The sequence below is a fragment of the Heteronotia binoei genome, chromosome 10 (genome assembly GCF_032191835.1).
Source record: "Heteronotia binoei isolate CCM8104 ecotype False Entrance Well chromosome 10, APGP_CSIRO_Hbin_v1, whole genome shotgun sequence".
NCBI classification, from domain to species: Eukaryota; Metazoa; Chordata; class Lepidosauria; order Squamata; family Gekkonidae; genus Heteronotia; species Heteronotia binoei.
In genome coordinates, this window is record NC_083232.1 from 20,247,780 (window position 1) to 20,264,779 (window position 17,000).

At 39.9% G+C, this 17,000-nt stretch overlaps 1 protein-coding gene across 1 annotated transcript in view; it reads left to right on the forward strand.

Moving 5' to 3' along the window:
- DNAJB6 (DnaJ heat shock protein family (Hsp40) member B6) overlaps positions 1–17,000 on the forward strand; it is a 69,846-nt gene that overhangs the window by 6,987 nt on the left and 45,859 nt on the right. The window contains exons 2-5 of the mRNA XM_060248063.1: positions 4,482–4,572; positions 6,697–6,806; positions 11,582–11,635; positions 13,111–13,221. Coding sequence (XP_060104046.1) covers positions 4,508–4,572; positions 6,697–6,806; positions 11,582–11,635; positions 13,111–13,221 — 340 coding nt within the window. The 5' untranslated portion in view covers positions 4,482–4,507. The remainder of the gene's footprint in view (positions 1–4,481; positions 4,573–6,696; positions 6,807–11,581; positions 11,636–13,110; positions 13,222–17,000) is intronic.

Consider the following 17,000-nt stretch of genomic DNA (forward strand, 5'->3'; position numbering starts at 1 on the left):
TATAAAGCCTGATTTAAAGCAGGTTGCCAGGAAGAAAAAGGACTTCTTTGAGTTTTGAGATTTATTTAATATCTTGAACTGTACTTCAACTTGTTCAAAGTATCCATGTATGTTTAGTAAATTTGCCAGTGAAATTGTCTCACAAGGGTTATTCCGAACATTCATAACAAGCACATGTAGCTGTTTTGTATAGGTTGCAGCACAGTTTAAACAGTTCAAAATCACACAAGGAAGCTCTTTGCTGTATTTGCATTGGGCCTTGGGTATGCAAGACTTGATATTTCCCCAGAGTATTGGTGGTGGTGGTGGGGACTGGCAGAGTCCTGGATTAAAATAGCGAGTATGCTTGTTAAGAGATGTGTTTGTTTTAAAATACTGCCTTTTGAGAGCACTTGTCTCCTACTTAAGGGAGAAAAAACTATTCAGCACAAGGAGTAAGGTAATAATATTTTATTCTGTGTAGTGAAGCCAATTGCATGGAATATTTTATTTAAAACTTTACTACCCTGCCTGTTGAGTTGAGGTGATACAATGTAACTTAAAACATTTAAAGTCAATTACAATTAATCTATTAGACACCCAGAGAGGGGCAATGATCACTTGATCAAATGGAGAATCTAGTAGCTAAATGTTCTCCTAAGAAACACAGTATTGAAGTGGTGCTTTTTGTTTGGTGTAATTGATTTAACTATATTTGCTTTCTTTCTGTCTAATATCTTCTACATTGGCCAATCAGTATTCTCAGGAAGCTATTCAATTCACTATTCAAACTACTTGTATTCAAAAGCATGCAACTGATTTCTTTTTAATAGTATGTTGAAATGAAAGGATACTTTAGTTTCATTCTGGTTTGAGTTGTAGTTTACAGCTATGAATGTGCATTGATTCATTCTTGGTGGGCTTCCTGCTTAAATGAAATGCCTACTTTGGCAGGGAGCCATTTGAGATTTGGTGGGATGAACAGAAATGTTAAATGTTAGAATCTGCTGCATGAATATTATGCTGAATATTATGCATTAATATTATGCTGCTTGAGTTTTTAAGACTACAGAATGCATGCTTTAGGATAAAACTAATAATGCTACGAATTAAGCCTTATGTATTACTACTCTGAAGTATTTTCCTATATGTTTGCAGGATGCATTCATAAATCACCTTTCTGATTGTCTTATCAAAGCATCTTTGGTGGATGTGTTGCAGATATAAAGTTAAAAATACTGTATTTGATAGTCTTGATCACTGCTGTTTGCTCTCCCTCCCCTCCCCCCAGCCCCAACATTTAGCTATATGGAGCTTGTGATTCCAAAGTGTAGCCATGTTTTTTAAAGAAGCCTGAATCTATCTATCTGTCTCTCTGCTGTTGAAGATAAACAGAATTTAATTTCACCATCTGAAGAAGTGGGCTCAGCCTATGAAAATTATGCTGGAATGAAATGATGTTGGTCTTAAGATGCCACAATACTCAATGTTGTTTCTGTTAGATTGTGAGCTATTTCTGACAATAGAACAAAGTTTGAGTCCAATGGCACTTTAAAGACCAACAAAGTATAAACTGTCATGTGCACGCATACTTTTGAAGCGTGTATGCACATAAAACTTATACTCAGAATAAAACTTTGTTCGTCTTAAAGGTGCCACTGGACACAAACTTTGTTCTACTGCTTCAGACCAATATGGCTGCCCACCTGAATCTATTTTTGACAGAAGTTGAAGTGACAGGCACTTTTATTTGTATTCCTTATTCTTCTATGCTTTTAGCCTGCTGCTCTTTCATTCTTCTCAAGGTTGGATTACTGCAATGCTTTGTACATGAGGCAACCCTTGAAGACAGCCCAGAAGCTGCAACTGGTCCAAAATGCAACACCCTGATTGCTGTCAGAGGCTAGACCTCAGGAATATGCATTAGCCATTTTGAAACCGCTTATGGCTGCTAGTGTGCTTCTATTCAGAGTGCTGCTTATGGCCTTTAAATCCCTTCATGACCTGGGACCCACATATTTGAAGGATTTTCTCCTTACATTTTCCCCTGTGCACCAGCTATGGTCATCAGGCAGTTACCCGTTGGCTATCATACTACATAGGGTGGCCCATCTGGCATTGACCAGAGCCTAGGCTTTTTCATCTTGGTTTCAGCTCTGTGGAATGGGCTTCCTGAAGAGGTATGTGGGACTACCTCCTTGGAGATTTTCAGGAGGTGCTGCAAGGCCTGCTAGTATTCCAAGGCTTTTGAAGGAGTTTGTTTATATGGTAGACATTTTTTAATGGAGGTAAGGGGGGGATTGGGATCTTCTTTTTTAATCTTTGGTTATAGCTAAGGATGTTTTAACTGTTACTGTAGTTCACCTTGAGCCAAGAGGAAAAGTGAAATGTAGATATTTTAATTATCTCTCCAATAACTTGTCCGCAACACTGCCTTCCTTCCAAGGCATCCTCTTTGTGACATCAAAAGGTTGTTACTGAAATATTAAGCATGAGTCCTGTTGATGCATTAGCATCAATATTTGCATATTGGTCACTAACTAGTTTGTATAGAATTGGTTATACAAGCTTTATTGTGTTGATTGCAGTATGAATTCTTGTTGAGTTTCTGCTGCTGAAAAAGTTGCTTCATATTGTGATAGGGTATTTTTAAACAAGCAGCCTGAGTAGCCCAGCTTGACACAGGCTTATTGGGTTTGGGAACTGACCAGACCACCAATGAAGACTGGGGTTGCTGTGTGGAGGAAGGCAGTGGCAAACCACTTCTGCTTGTCTCTTGCCTGCAGATGGGGTCACCATGAGTCATTTGTGACTTGATAGCATGTTCTCCTTTCCTCTTTGAATCACCAATTGCAAATAATACCCAATACCTTAGAGAAAGCTGTAAGCTGATGCATCTATACTTATCATAGCACATGTACCTTCATTTTTGCTATCTGATTAGAGAAAGCTAAGTTCTCAAGGAAACGCTCAGAGTTTTCCAGTGAGGCTTTGGTGCAGTTTCTGTCCCACCTCCTCTTTCTGATCTTTTTTCTCCTTTCCTCAGGGTAGAGCAATAAGGTACTTTTTACCCAGTCTGTAGGTATATGTGTCACAGTATTTTCAGGGAGAAGAGAAAAGTTCAGTCACAGAGCAGGTCAAAGGAACAACAAAAGGTATGCAACTGCTGAAAAACAGAGTTCTACATGCTCCCCTCATGAAGATTAGGTTTCCATCTAGGGTTTAAGAGCCATCTGTGTCTACAGTGTGCTCACCTTGTCTTTAAAAGGATTTCACTCATTCTAAAAGAGAAATATTTCATAGGAGTTTTTTTAGCACTCCCCAAAATGTCCAGATTTTCCCAGTGCTTACCCCCAGGCCTTAACATCTTTACTCTTATGCTTCCCCCCACCAATACAATTTAGTTTAAAGTAGCAACTTCATGAAGAATGTGACTGCTTGTCCAGCTCTGTGAAAAGTTGGCTGTTGAATAATTGAGTTTAGGGTTTTCCATGTTTTGGTTCTTTGATGTCTTTCCTAAAGAAAGCTTTTGCAGTATTATTTCCCATAACAAAGGCATATACCTTGTAATGTAGTGTTAACTAGAGTTGTGTTATGTCATTAGATAATTCATATGACTTGAACTCTGGACAGATTCCAGGAAGGCATCTTATTGAGAAGGCAGGATTGGTTGTGGGACAGTGGTGATTATATATGGCTTTATCAGGAGTGGCTAATATGAGATGTGAGTCTGAAGAATTTGCTTTCTGTTTCCTGTGTTCAGGTTTGTAAGAAGATAAGCTTTGACAACGAATTTTCAGTTTGTGGTCATGTGTATTTCTTCTGGTTAGTTTTCTTGAACATTCTATAATAGATGTTGACTCTGAAAGTTTTAGAAGGTGTTTGAAAAGAGACTTATAATATGAAAGAGACCGAATAGATTGTATACAAAAGTATTTGGGGTCCCAGTTCTCTGCAGTCTAAGTTCATTGAAATCAGTGGGCCTGGACTGGAGGTAACTCTGCACAGGATTGCATTCAGGACTGCGAAGACTGGTATATTGGAGCAGAACAAGCATGGAAATTCAGTTGGCAGCCAGAAGAGGAAATACAAGGATTTCTATTGCAATTATGCTGAGCACTAGTATGGGAATATTCCTCTCTTTCTGATTTCTGTGGATGGAGGTGAACCTGTTTTCTCCAAAGCTCTTGGCCTCTGCATTTAAAATATTTTTAGACTGGTTTCATCACAGGGCCTCCTCCATGGTAGTTAGCAGTAAAAAGGCAAATTATAAGGAAAGGAAAATTTGGAATGCATTTTGGAAAAAGCTCTGATGAATCAAGTTTAAAAATTTCAACTATATTGAAAAGCAGCTTGGTGCTTATTATGGATTTTACTGATGAGTGGCTGATGCAATAATACAAAATAATTTGTTGGGGGAGATACATTTCTAGCCACTTACCTTGCCTTTTCAAAAGACATTTGAACTGTTAGTGAAATAAAGCCTTGTTCTGTTTTTACAGAACTTTGGTAACAAAGAATCTAAAACATGGTGGATTATTATGAAGTTCTAGGAGTGCATAGGCACGCTTCACAAGAAGACATCAAAAAAGCGTAAGTTGTTTTTATTTAAAACTCTAGAACAAGGTATGGTGCATATACTTTGGATTTCTCTGTCCTCTTTTCTCACAATGAAGAAAGAAAATAAAAGCAAATAAGAAACATATATGTAACATTGTAGTGAATGTTTTCTCATGGTCCAGATTATGGTAACAGTGTTTACTGATGTAACTGCTACTGCTTCTATACCAATTTTTACATATAAGTGGCTAGATATTATATTTTTATTTTGTTATATTATATTTGTATCTCACCCTCCCCAAACAGGCTTCGGGTAAGTAACATCAAAATATATAGCATTAATAACAATGTTGGTTAATACTGGATCTTTCAAAGTTCTCATACATGCTTAAGTTGACAAGTTGTCAGATAGTTGCCAGCTGGTTAGAGAACAACAATAGTTCTGAATCTGGCTGATGTCTTTTAAGTATGTAAAATATTTACATTTCTGCGGTAAGGTGCTTACAGATGTGAGACCTTTCCCTCTGTCCTTTACTGAAGGCCTGGCCTGGTGTTCATTAATAAGACAAGAAGATGAAATGTAAGAGAATAAAATGGGCTTGGGCTCCTTTGAATTTTGACATAAACAATATTTGTAGTCATTTTGGTCTGAAGCAATAGAACAAAGTCTTAAGTCCAGTGGCACATTTAAGACCAACCAAATTTAATTCTGGGTATAAACTTTCATGTTCATGACACAAGCTTATTCCCAAAATTAGACTTAGTTGGTCTTAAGGTGCCACTGGACTCAAACTTCATTTTATATTTTCACTGTTATTATTTAAATATGACTCGCAGAGCGAAAAAGAACTATGTAATCTGCTTGGATCCCTATTGGAGATAAATGAAGTAAATTTGTTGACTATTAATATCATGTAATCTGTATTGTTCACTTTTGAAGAGTTCAATGTTACAAAATTTAATTTTTATCCAGACATGTTGCCTGTGACTGTATAAGATGTATAAGACTGTTTCTATATTCTATTCTACACTCAGGTTTTATTTTTTCCTGCACCTAAAATGATAAAATTGAGATATGCTGTTCTAAAGTAGCTTAATGTGCAGCCATTGGCAGAATTCTGTAATAGTCACACAGAACTACACCTGCCCACTTCTTGTTCAGTCTTTCATTTTCCTGTTTACCACCAATCACAATTTTACTATAATGTCTGGATTGCCGTCTTGTCTTCCAAACCACTACCATGAATTTAACTACATTTTGAAGGGCAAGTGCTTAACTTGGATATCAAGGAACCCTATAGTTAACAGTGAAGAGGAAACATACGTCTTATTCATCGTTCTGTATGACATTGATAACTTCATTGGCTTTATTATAAAAGATACAGCAGTCAATCTGTGCAATATTAACAAAATTTGACATCTGTAACAGGTGCCTCTAGTTAAAATATAGTAGATCTGGAAGCAGAAGGCGGCACTTAATAGCAATATATATAAAATCCCATAAAATATAATGGATTGGAATGTCAGTATTTTTCTTGGAGACAATATTTTTCTTGGAGTTTGTAAATGCATCATAAACTTCCAGTCAAGTGCATAAACAAAATTCATGGTTATCTCAGTTTATAGATTTGCCATTAATGTCCTGTGTTTCGTGCCTAAATTAAGGTCCATGCATCATTCAACTTCTTAGAGCCTTATCTTAAAATATAGCTTAAGGTTGTATTTTTGTGTTCTTAAGGTTGTGTTTCTTTGACACCATTCTTAAAACTATTACCTACTCTGACTTTGCTATACAGTAATGATTTTGCTTTCAACAATTGTATTTTTCTTTAAAATTATACCAAATTTGATCCATAATAGGGGCCATAATAGAAAATCCTTGGGTCCTGCTTCAGTATTAGGGCTGGTATAATATATTAGTATGAAAGCATCCTAGGCATGGTGATGCTACAGGGTTCTTATGAGATACACTAACAGCAAGTTACACAGTGCCATAAGACTCATGATTCTTCCATAAATCCCATAATTTCTAGGCTTGTGCCAACATATGTCTGTCAGCTTGCTGTTGATATTCAAGAGCTTAGTGCAGTCTCATTTTAAATGTAGTTTACATGCATAGAACTAGCATATTGAAAGCAGTAACCCTTTTCATTCCAGGTACCGTAAACTAGCATTAAAGTGGCACCCTGATAAAAATCCAGATAACAAAGAAGAAGCAGAGAGGCAGTTTAAACAACTAGCTGAGGCATATGAGGTCCTGTCAGATGGTGAGTATTAAGAGGGTATTTAGGGTTAGTAAATTACCATTTATTCTTGAGGGAAACATTAAAGAGGAATCTGTCTATTCTCTGACTTTGATCAGGTTCTAACATTACAAATGGCTATGAATTTTGACTTCAGAACATTAAATAATAAGATCCACATCTGACGTGAGAAAATGTGGGAGTTAGGAGCTTGTCGCCATTTTCATCTTGCTTTAGAGGTCCCAGTAGTGTCCTAGAATAATGATGGTCTGAATTTCTTTCCATAAGTCTTTGTTGTAGGATTCCCTTGTCTGATCTTCATTGCTTTTTTCCATTGCTACTTCAGGTCGAGTGGGCAAACATATTATTATTATCTTCTTTAGCTAGGATATACATTGCATGACTTTTTCTTGTTGGAAGGCTTTCACTTTGTTACAGTGGCAGGTTTTGTCCTAGTAATAATTCGTAAATTATAATCATAAAGGCACAAGTCCTCTTCACAATTCTCAGCAGGAATCTGTTAAAATTACTACTTTTGGAATTTTATGGTTTCTCTTGGCTTACAAAGAAAAGGCATGCACCTGCCTCACAAAGTGTGCAAAGACTAAAGCTTGCGTGTTGGAACATCAGAACCATGCTTGACACAGTAGACAGTGGTCGCCCTGAACGACGCTCTGCTCTAGTTGCCCACGAACTTCTCAGGTTGAATATCGACATAGCAGCTCTCAGTGAGGTCCGTTTCCCTGAGGAAGGTAGTCTTCAAGAACACGGTGCTGGCTATACCCTCTACTGATCAGGTAAGTCAAAGGCTGAGAGCCGCCTTTCTGGCGTTGGCTTCATGGTCAGGAACTCCATTGCCTCCAAACTTGAAAACCTGCCAACAGGTCACTCAGATCGCATCATGTCCATGCGCCTCCCACTTCAAAACAAGCAGCATGCAACACTCTTCAGTGTGTATGCCCCAACCCTTCAAGCAGATCCTGCAGAAAAGAACAAGTTCTATGCTGATCTACACAACCTCGTACGGAAGACCCCTACAGAGGACAAGGTGATCATCCTTGGCGACTTCAATGCCAGAGTAGGTAAAGACTCGGAAGCCTGGAAAGGAGTACTTGGCACACACGGCATTGGCAACTGCAATGATAACGGGCGCCTCCTGCTAGAATTCTACATGGAGCACCAGCTCACCATCACCAACACTATCTTCCAGCAGAAGAACAGTCTGAAGACAACCTGGATGCACCCACGGTCCAAGCACTGGCACCTTATCGACTACATTCTGGTGTGCCAGAGAGACCTTCAAGATGTCTTACACACCCGAGTAATGCCCAGTGCAGAATGTCATACGGATCATCGTCTTGTACGCTGCAATCTCCGTCTTCACTTTAAATCCACACCCAGGAGAGGAGGTATCCCTCGGAGGAAGTTTCAGGTTGGCAGTCTCCAGTCAGCCAAAGTTAAAGCTGCCTTCCAGGCAAAACTCCAGTCAAGAATTGAGGACCCCAGTTGCCCCACAGACCCTTCTCCAGAAGCACTCTGGGAACACCTAAAAACTACCGTCCTGCAGATCTCTGAAGAAGTCCTCGGGTTCTTCACAAGGAAGAGATCCAAGATTTACTGGCGAAAAAGAGATCTGCCTACCAAGCACATCTTGCTCAGCCCTTCTGTCCTGGGAAAAAAGCAACCTTTCGCGCTGCATGTAGCAACCTCCAGCGCAAGCTTCGAGACATTCAGAACGATTGGTGGACCAAGCTTGCAGAGAGAACTCAGCTGTGTGCAGACACTGGTGATTTAAGAGGGTTCTACGAAGCCCTGAAGGCAGTATATGGTCCATCACATCAGGCTCAGAGTCCCTTGCGTAGTGCAGACGGCCAAGTGCTCCTCACAGACAAGGCATCCATACTGAACCGGTGGTCGGAGTATTTTCAGGTTCTCTTCAGTGCCAACCGCGTAGTTCAAGATTCAGCAATCCACCTCACCCCACTTCAACCAGTGAAAACAGAGTTGGATGAGATCCCCACCCTAGAAGAGACTGTTAAAGCCATCAAGCAACTGAAAAGTGGCAAGGCAGCAGGAGTTGATGGAATTCCACCAGAGATCTGGAAGCATGGGGGCACAGTACTACATAGCTCACTTCACAAAGTACTTGTCACCTGCTGGGAACAAGGCAAATTACCACAGGACTTTCGCGATGCAATCATCATCACCCTATACAAGAACAAAGGGGAAAAGTCAGAGTGCTCCAACTACCGGGGGATAACCCTGCTCTCCATCGCAGGCAAAATCCTTGCCAGAATACTCCTGAACAGACTGGTGCCCACCATTGCAGAAGAACTCCTCCCAGGGAGCCAGTGCGGCTTCAGAGCTAACAGGAGCACCACCGACATGGTATTTGTTCTCAGGCAGCTCCAAGAGAAATGCAGGGAACAGAACAAGGCTCTGTATGTGAGTTTTGTCGACCTTACCAAAGCTTTCGATAACGTTAGCAGGAAAGGCCTGTGGCAAATCTTGGAACGTTTAGGATGTCCCCCAAGGTTCCTCAGCATGATCATCCAGCTACACGAAGACCAGCGAGGCCAAGTCAGACACTGCAACGACCTCTCGGAGCCCTTCCCAATAGGCACAGGTGTAAAGCAAGGCTGCGTTCTCGCGCCAACTCTCTTTACGATCTTCTTTAGCATGATGCTTCAAAGAGCCGCAGTAGATCTAGATGATGACGATGGTGTCTACATCTGCTATCGCACCGATGGCAGCCTGTTCAACCTGAGGCGACTAAAGGCCCACTCCAAGACAATGGAAAAACTCATCCGAGAGCTACTGTTTGCTGATGATGCTGCACTCGTCTCCCACTCGGTATCAGCTCTGCAGCATATGACGTCCTGCTTTGCAGAGGATGCTGCACTCGTCTCCCACTCGGTATCAGCTCTGCAGCATATGACGTCCTGCTTTGCAGAGGCTGCCAAGCTATTCGGCCTAGAAGTTAGTCTGAAGAAGACAGAAGTTCTCCACCAGCCTGCACCCCAGGAAGATTATCACCCTCCCTGCATCACTGTGGGTGAATCAGTTCTGAAGACAGTCCAGCAGTTCAGCTACCGGGGGTGCATCATCTCCTCAGATGCCAAGATCGACAAGGAGATTGACAACTGGCTGGCAAAGGCAAACTGTGCATTTGGCCGACTGCACAAAAGAGTGTGGAGCAACAAGCATCTGAAAAAAGGCACAAAGATCAATGTTTACAAAGCGGTTGTGATGACAACCCTCATCTACGGCTCCAAATCATGGGTTTTATACCGTCATCACCTGCAACTCCTCGAGCGCTTTCATCAGCGCTGCCTTCGCACCATCCTCAACATCCACTGGAGTGACTTTGTTACCAACACTGAAGTCCTCAAGCGGGCGGAGGTTACCAGCATCGAGGCACTGTTGCTGAAGACGCAGCTGCGCTAGGCAGGGCATATTTCTAGGATGGAAAACCACCGCCTTCCCAAGATTGCCCTGTATGGCGAACTCTCCACTGGCCATCGAAATAGAGGGGCACCAAAGAAGAGGTACAAGGACTCCTTGAAGAAATCCCTTGGCACCTGTCGCATCAACCATCACCAGTGGTCTGACCTAGCCTCAGATCACAAAGCATGGAGGCACACCATCCACCAGGCTGTCTCTTCCTTTGAGAACGCACGCATAGCTGGTCTTGAGGACAAAAGGAGATTGAGGAAGAATCGCACTGCTACAGCACCAACCCTAAATCAGACTTTTCCCTGCAGCCACTGTGGCCGGACCTGCCTGTCCCGCATTGGTCTTGTCAGCCACCAGCGAGCCTGCAGCAGACGTGGACTATTGCACCCTTCTTAAATCTTAAATCTTCGTTCGCGAAGCCAAGCCGAGACTGGCTGAGAATTCACCACTGGTCAAAGCAAAGATCTACTGCTAATCTGAGCTAGTAGTCAAATTAGTTATGTAACATCTTTGTTTCTTCTCACCATATTATTGGTTGGGGCTAGTTGTGCTGTTAATTCGATAAAGGTTAATTTAAGGGGAATACTATGTTTCTACTTCAGTCTTTTCCAAGCTGCATCAAGTTGACTCTTTGCCAAGATGAGAAAAAGTCTTGCTCAGCAGTCTTCCTTTTTGAAAAAACAAGTCTTTAAAACAGGGTTTGACCAGTGCCAGGTGTCAGAGCACTTAGAAATTTCATTGTGGCATCTAGTATTTTCTGTAGTCATTTATCATTAGCCATTTATTGTTGTGCCTCTTAACAATAAATGGGATGTTCCACACAAGTTCTTGTGGGTTCCCCACTTTTTAAAACATAAAACCCTGAAGGATGAAAAAGTCTGACTCCTGATTTTTGTGGGTAGTTCATCAAGCCAAAGAAAATTTGTTAAGGCCTGCTTTAAATTATCTCAAGACAGCACATTTATTGTGGAATATGTTTTCATGATTCTGAGTCCACTTCATCAGATTCGTGATGTGGCCTGCGGCTTGTGGAAAGCTTGTGCCACAATAAATTCATTGATCTTTAAAGTCCTACAGGATTTTGCTTTAGTTGTCATAAATTGGTCGCGGTGACTTGGCAGCAGCTTTTGGAGTTTTTTACGATATCAAATAGTAATATCTTTACTCCTGTGCAGTACTTAAAAACAGCAAAACCAGGCTACCCACATACATAGTCAGGACCTCTATGTGCTTGTAAGTTATACAAAAAACAAACAAAAATTCAAGCTTACAGCAGGTATAATGATATGAAAATAGTTTTGACACCTAAGTAGTTTGCATTAACTATTCTGTGTTCTTTGTAGCTAAAAAACGTGACATCTATGACAGATATGGAAAAGAAGGCTTAAATGGAGGAGGTATGTAAGATTTTTATTTCCACCCCCTTTTTAAAAAGTAGCTAACTTCTAGCTATAAAGATGCATCTACGTTTTTCTCAAAATAGACACTAATAGTAATTGGAAAATACTGTTCATAATGGCATACACTGCATACAGGACTGTATGTCTTGCATTTAGAGGGAATAAGTTTACTAGAAAAATGTATTATAGCATGATTCTGCAAAAACTTATGCCACAAAGGTAGCCAGATTCTCTTTGTTTTAATGGCTACCTTTCTTAAAATCGTTAGAACATCCTAGGCCTCTTATTCTAAGATTATATTTATGGGAATTAAGTATTTATTGCATTTGATTAATCACCCTATCCCGGCTAGTGCTTGACAAGTAGTTGACATTAAGGATAGGCATGAACCAGGAAAATGGTGGTTCATGTTGGTTTGGGAGGTGGTAGAAAATCGACTTCTCAAGTTAGAGATGCCAAACTCACTAGGAATCTTCAGCAGGCTGTCCTCCACCCTACCTCCATGTTTGGCGAAGATTGGATTTGTGATGTTCAAGTTGCAACTCCCCAAAGCAGGTGCCCCCAGAAAAGCTCAGTTTCAGCTCTAGCTTCAGGTTTGGTCTCTGAAACCACTGCAAGGAACACCTTTCCAAACAGGAGAAGTGTTTAAAAAAATCATTCCACTGTGTGGGGAAAGGAATCCTTTAAAGCCTCCCTTAAATCAGCTATGCAGCAAACAATTCTTCTTTTGCTCTCACAACTAACTTTTTTCTTCATGCTGCAAAGTGAAAGCAACTGTGGTATTATGCCAGCTCCCATACTGCAGTATGGGAGCTCTGTGGTTGGCTCCCAGAGCTGCCAGTCAAGCTACGGACAACTGCTTTGGGTGTTTCTAGGGCTCTCCACATGTCCACTCCAAGTGTTGCATAGGAATTGATTAAATTGGCACCAGGCTGTCTGGAGTATGGAATGAAAAAACGAACCACCTGAATCTCCGTGGAAAAAAGGCAGTTTGTTTTTGGGTTCGGGAATAATGTGACCAAGTGAACCAGTTCAACATGAAAAACAAACCTACCTGGTTCGTGCTTGAACCATGGTTTATTTTTAGTTCATGCCCATCCCTTGTTGACTTTATTGTGTATGAGGGGGGAATATGTGTCTAATTGTGGATAATGAAATTTAGAAATGAGTTAAACCAAAATGCAATGCTTCACTGGAATGAGCCCTGTTTATAGTTTAGAATTAAGAGTTTTTTGGAGTTTTAGATACAATAGAATTGTAAAGGAATTGGTAATAAAAATGTCTCAAGCTTCCTGTTTAGCATTTAATCTAAAGTTCTTAAGAATTAATATAGATAATAAGTGTATTTGAAAGAAATTAATAACTGAACGTTGGTTCCTTAGAGCTGTATAAATGAAACTAAACATCAAATGTTGTGAAGTTTCAGTGCATCAGAAGCTTGAGGTGTGATAATGAGTTTTTCTCTTGTGCAGGTGGAAGCCATTTTGACAGTCCATTTGAATATGGTTTTACATTCCGGAACCCAGAGGACGTCTTCAGGGAGTTTTTCGGTGGAAGGGACCCATTTTCATTTGACTTCTTTGGTCAGTATTTGATGCATGAATATTATTGTATGTTCATTGAAATTGAAATTTGACATTTCTGTTGGTAAAAAAATTTGCTGGCCTTCCTGTCCATCTGTGTTTTGCTGTAAAGATCCTGTATTAGGATTCTTTTGTCTTTTGTTCCCCTGTTTTCCTGCCCATTGTTCACCATTAGTTTGCCAAAACAGTGTACACAGGTTTGTTTCCCTGCACAGCATACTGGTTTAGATTAGTCTTTACTGAGGTGGTACAAGCACTTTATACACATTGCTGGCTTCTTTGTACATTCATAAGTACCTGGCTGAGATGTGCAGTCTGGTTAGTACTTATCCTTTGGGAGAGTATGCACAAAGCTTTGTAAGTGTAGAAAATTGGCCAGTGAAGTGCTTCTGAACCATTTTTTCTTCTGGCACTTCACCATCCTGATCAGCCATAAGATATGAGCTGAAGTAGTTCAAAGTTGCTGTTGATGCAGATGCATTTTACAGTCTGATATGAAGGGAACATATCCTGATCCCTTTAATCCTGAAGCCTGAATTGATCATCAGTGGAAGTGTTTGTGGCTGGGCAAAAATCCTTTGTCCACAGCTACCTGTGAAGTCAGGAGAATGACATCTACTTTGCCCTTACCATAGAGATGGATTAAAGTACCAGATAATGGACTTTATCATCCGAAAGCTGTTTATCTAAGAAAAGAGAACATAATGTGAGCATTTTTGTATTATAGTAATCATGGATCTTTGAGGAGTCACTTGTATGCTTTCCCTGTTTGTCTCTGCATTAAGTAGTATGGAAAGGAATATATCTGAGAACTGATTCTCATTTAATGATCAAAAAACCATTTTCCCCTATAGGAAATGGGTTATATTAAGCTCTTCTCCTTCCCTCATTCATATAATGTCTGGTGTCTCTGTGTATGGGAAATAATGTAGACTGTCCCAGAATCTACATGTTAGGGACGAGGGATTGGAATTAAAACTCTTTTTATGTAAATAAGGCATACTATATTGGATCAAAATAATTATTTACAGTAAGAACTCTGTAGCGGTAAAGATCTGGTAGCTTCGATAGCGAGCAACAGAAGGCCTCAACTAAGAAACGCTGGTTAAATCTTGTATCATTATTTACACTGAACACCGAAACAGTATCATAACTGGAATGTGCCATGCTTTGTCTGTGACATTCATTGTAATTCATTAAAAACTACCTATTCAAAAATGAAAACGCTTAATACTGCTTAATTCCTAAACTGACAGTACTTGATTTCTGTTCACATCTCCTTGTTGGATTTAATTCATAGACAAATGAGGATTCTGCCACCCCCAGGTAGCTAGTATTGTTAAAAAGCAAATTACTTATGAATTGACTCAAGTGCAATTGATACTTTTCTTAGATGCCTACTCAGTGGTTATCAGTTGGCTGCCAGAGGAGTCAAATGAAGGATCAGAAGAAGGCTCCATAGAGGAGCTGGAGGAACTATATAGTAGTGAGTCAATAGGAGAACTGGCAGAGGAGCTGGAGGAAGAGCTAGAAGAAGAATATGGTGAAGATTATTTTGAGATGCTTGAAGATCATGATGAAGGATCTGTTGAGCTGGAAGAACTGCTAGTGGAGGAGGAGAACTCTGAAGGAGTAGCAGAAGAGGCTCTAGAGGAGGAGGCGAGTTTAGTGTCAGAAGAGTGGGTAGAAGAACCTAGTAGTATAATCTTGGAGGACATGGAAGAAGACATAAGTATAGGATCAGAGTTCGAAGATATCTGTGGAAGTCTTTAATAAACTTGTTTTAAGCAATCTAAGATGTCTCTTTGCTTCTCTGAAGGGTATGAAGGGTACTCAGTTGAAGTAGCATAAAGAAGAAGATGTAGCTCTAATTTAGTTCAGATGCTTTTACGAACTCTGCAGTACTAGCTTTAGAAGTGATATGAATTTTTTTATATACCCAGATTTAACTAGCAGAACGCAAATGCTGTTTTTACATTTAAGCAGTAATTAAAAATGTCTTCTTGGAGGTGAAATTGCAGAAAGCTTCTAAAAGCTGGAGTCCAGAACTACATCTCACTTCCTGAAGACTGAACTGATCCCTCTCTATTTGTGTACTTTTACCTACTTGTTATCCATGGTAGATACTAGGAATTCTTAAGTCTACATGCCCAATTATTGATCTAATGAACTGAGATGGCTATGCTAACTCAGAAAGGAATTTGCAATTTAATATTACTCAGCCAGGATAGTGGCTGAAAGTTTCTACTTTTTACTTCATTTAATAGCAATTAATAATGTTTACTTAATTTGCTACCATTTCATTAACATGGTTTCATTGTTGAATGGCTGTTACTGGTGAGGCAGTTTAATACAGAACATCCATACACTTAACAGTTTTTGAGTGTTAAATGAGACAACAATCTGAACTGTAAAGCTGGTGGTTTTGTTTGGGTGTATTGTTGGTATTTGCTTTGCTCTGCTGCACAGCCACTCTGTTACTGGCTTTTCCCCAGAACAAAAAAGCTAATATACTTGTGACCCACTTCTGTTGCCTTATTTTTCTGAGCAATTTAAGACATCTAAAGGTTTTTTGATAGTGTTTTGCTCATTCATTCACAGCGCTTAAAAGCAGCATTGTGTCTTGGATCAGGTTTCTTTTTTAAAACAAACAAATATTATTCAGAAACAAATTTATGTAATAACAGTGGCATAATAGCAAAAATTGTACAATAAAACAAAATACAGATTGATAGATTTTATTTTATTATTCCAAAATATAATAAACACTATCTAGTGTTTGCTTAATCAACATTCTGGAAGGGACTCCTTTGAGTTCTTTGGTAATGTTGTTTTTTTACCAACATTTCATTACCCTAACCACTGTCACACCATATCACTATATGACGTGGCATATATTAGTTCTAATTTAGGTTGGTGCTGCCTTCAAATGAAAATAGAAGAAACCAAGCACTAGTTTTGGAACTCTCATTGGACATATTTATCTGATGACCATTTTTGTTAGTGGTATTTGTGTGTGTGTGAAGTGCCATTAAGTCACTTCCAATTTATGGTGACCATATAAATTAATATTATCCAAAATATCCTGTCATTAACAGCTTTGATCAAGTCTTGCAAACTGAAGGCCGTGAGTTTCTTAAGTCAATCCATCTCATGCTGAGTCTTCCTGTATTCCAGCTTCCTTCAAATATTCCTGGCATTATTGTCTTTTCCAGTGACTTTTGTCTTCTCATGCAACCAAAGTACAATTATCCTCTGTTTAGTCATTTTGGCTTTTAAGGGAGAATTCAGGCTTGACTGGATCTAGAACTCAATTGCCTTTTTGGCAGTTCATGAGATCTGTATAAAACTCCTCCTGACATCACATTTCAAATGAATTCACTTTCTTCCTGTCAATTTTCTTCATCTTCCAGCTTTCACATTCATACATAGAAAGAACTGTTTTTCCTGTTTTGCCCCATTGGTTATGTTCTTGTTCTTGTTACTGCTAGTGCTTAATGCTATCTTATATTACTGCTGTTTAATTGTTTCTTCTGTTGCCTTTTCATATATGCAATTTTGTAAGCCACCTTGACAGCTAGATGCTCAAAGGTAGGACGAACTGAATGGATTAGGCTAACAGTCTGTACTACAAGTAGGGTGGCAAGATCGTCCTGGTTGCCCGGGAAAGTCCCGCCGCTGCCCCCAAATTCCCGCCTCCCGGGCTGGCTATCCCGGGACCATTAGAAGTCCCGGTTTAGCCAGCGGCCGCGCGGGCGGGAAGGGAAGGCGGCGCGGCG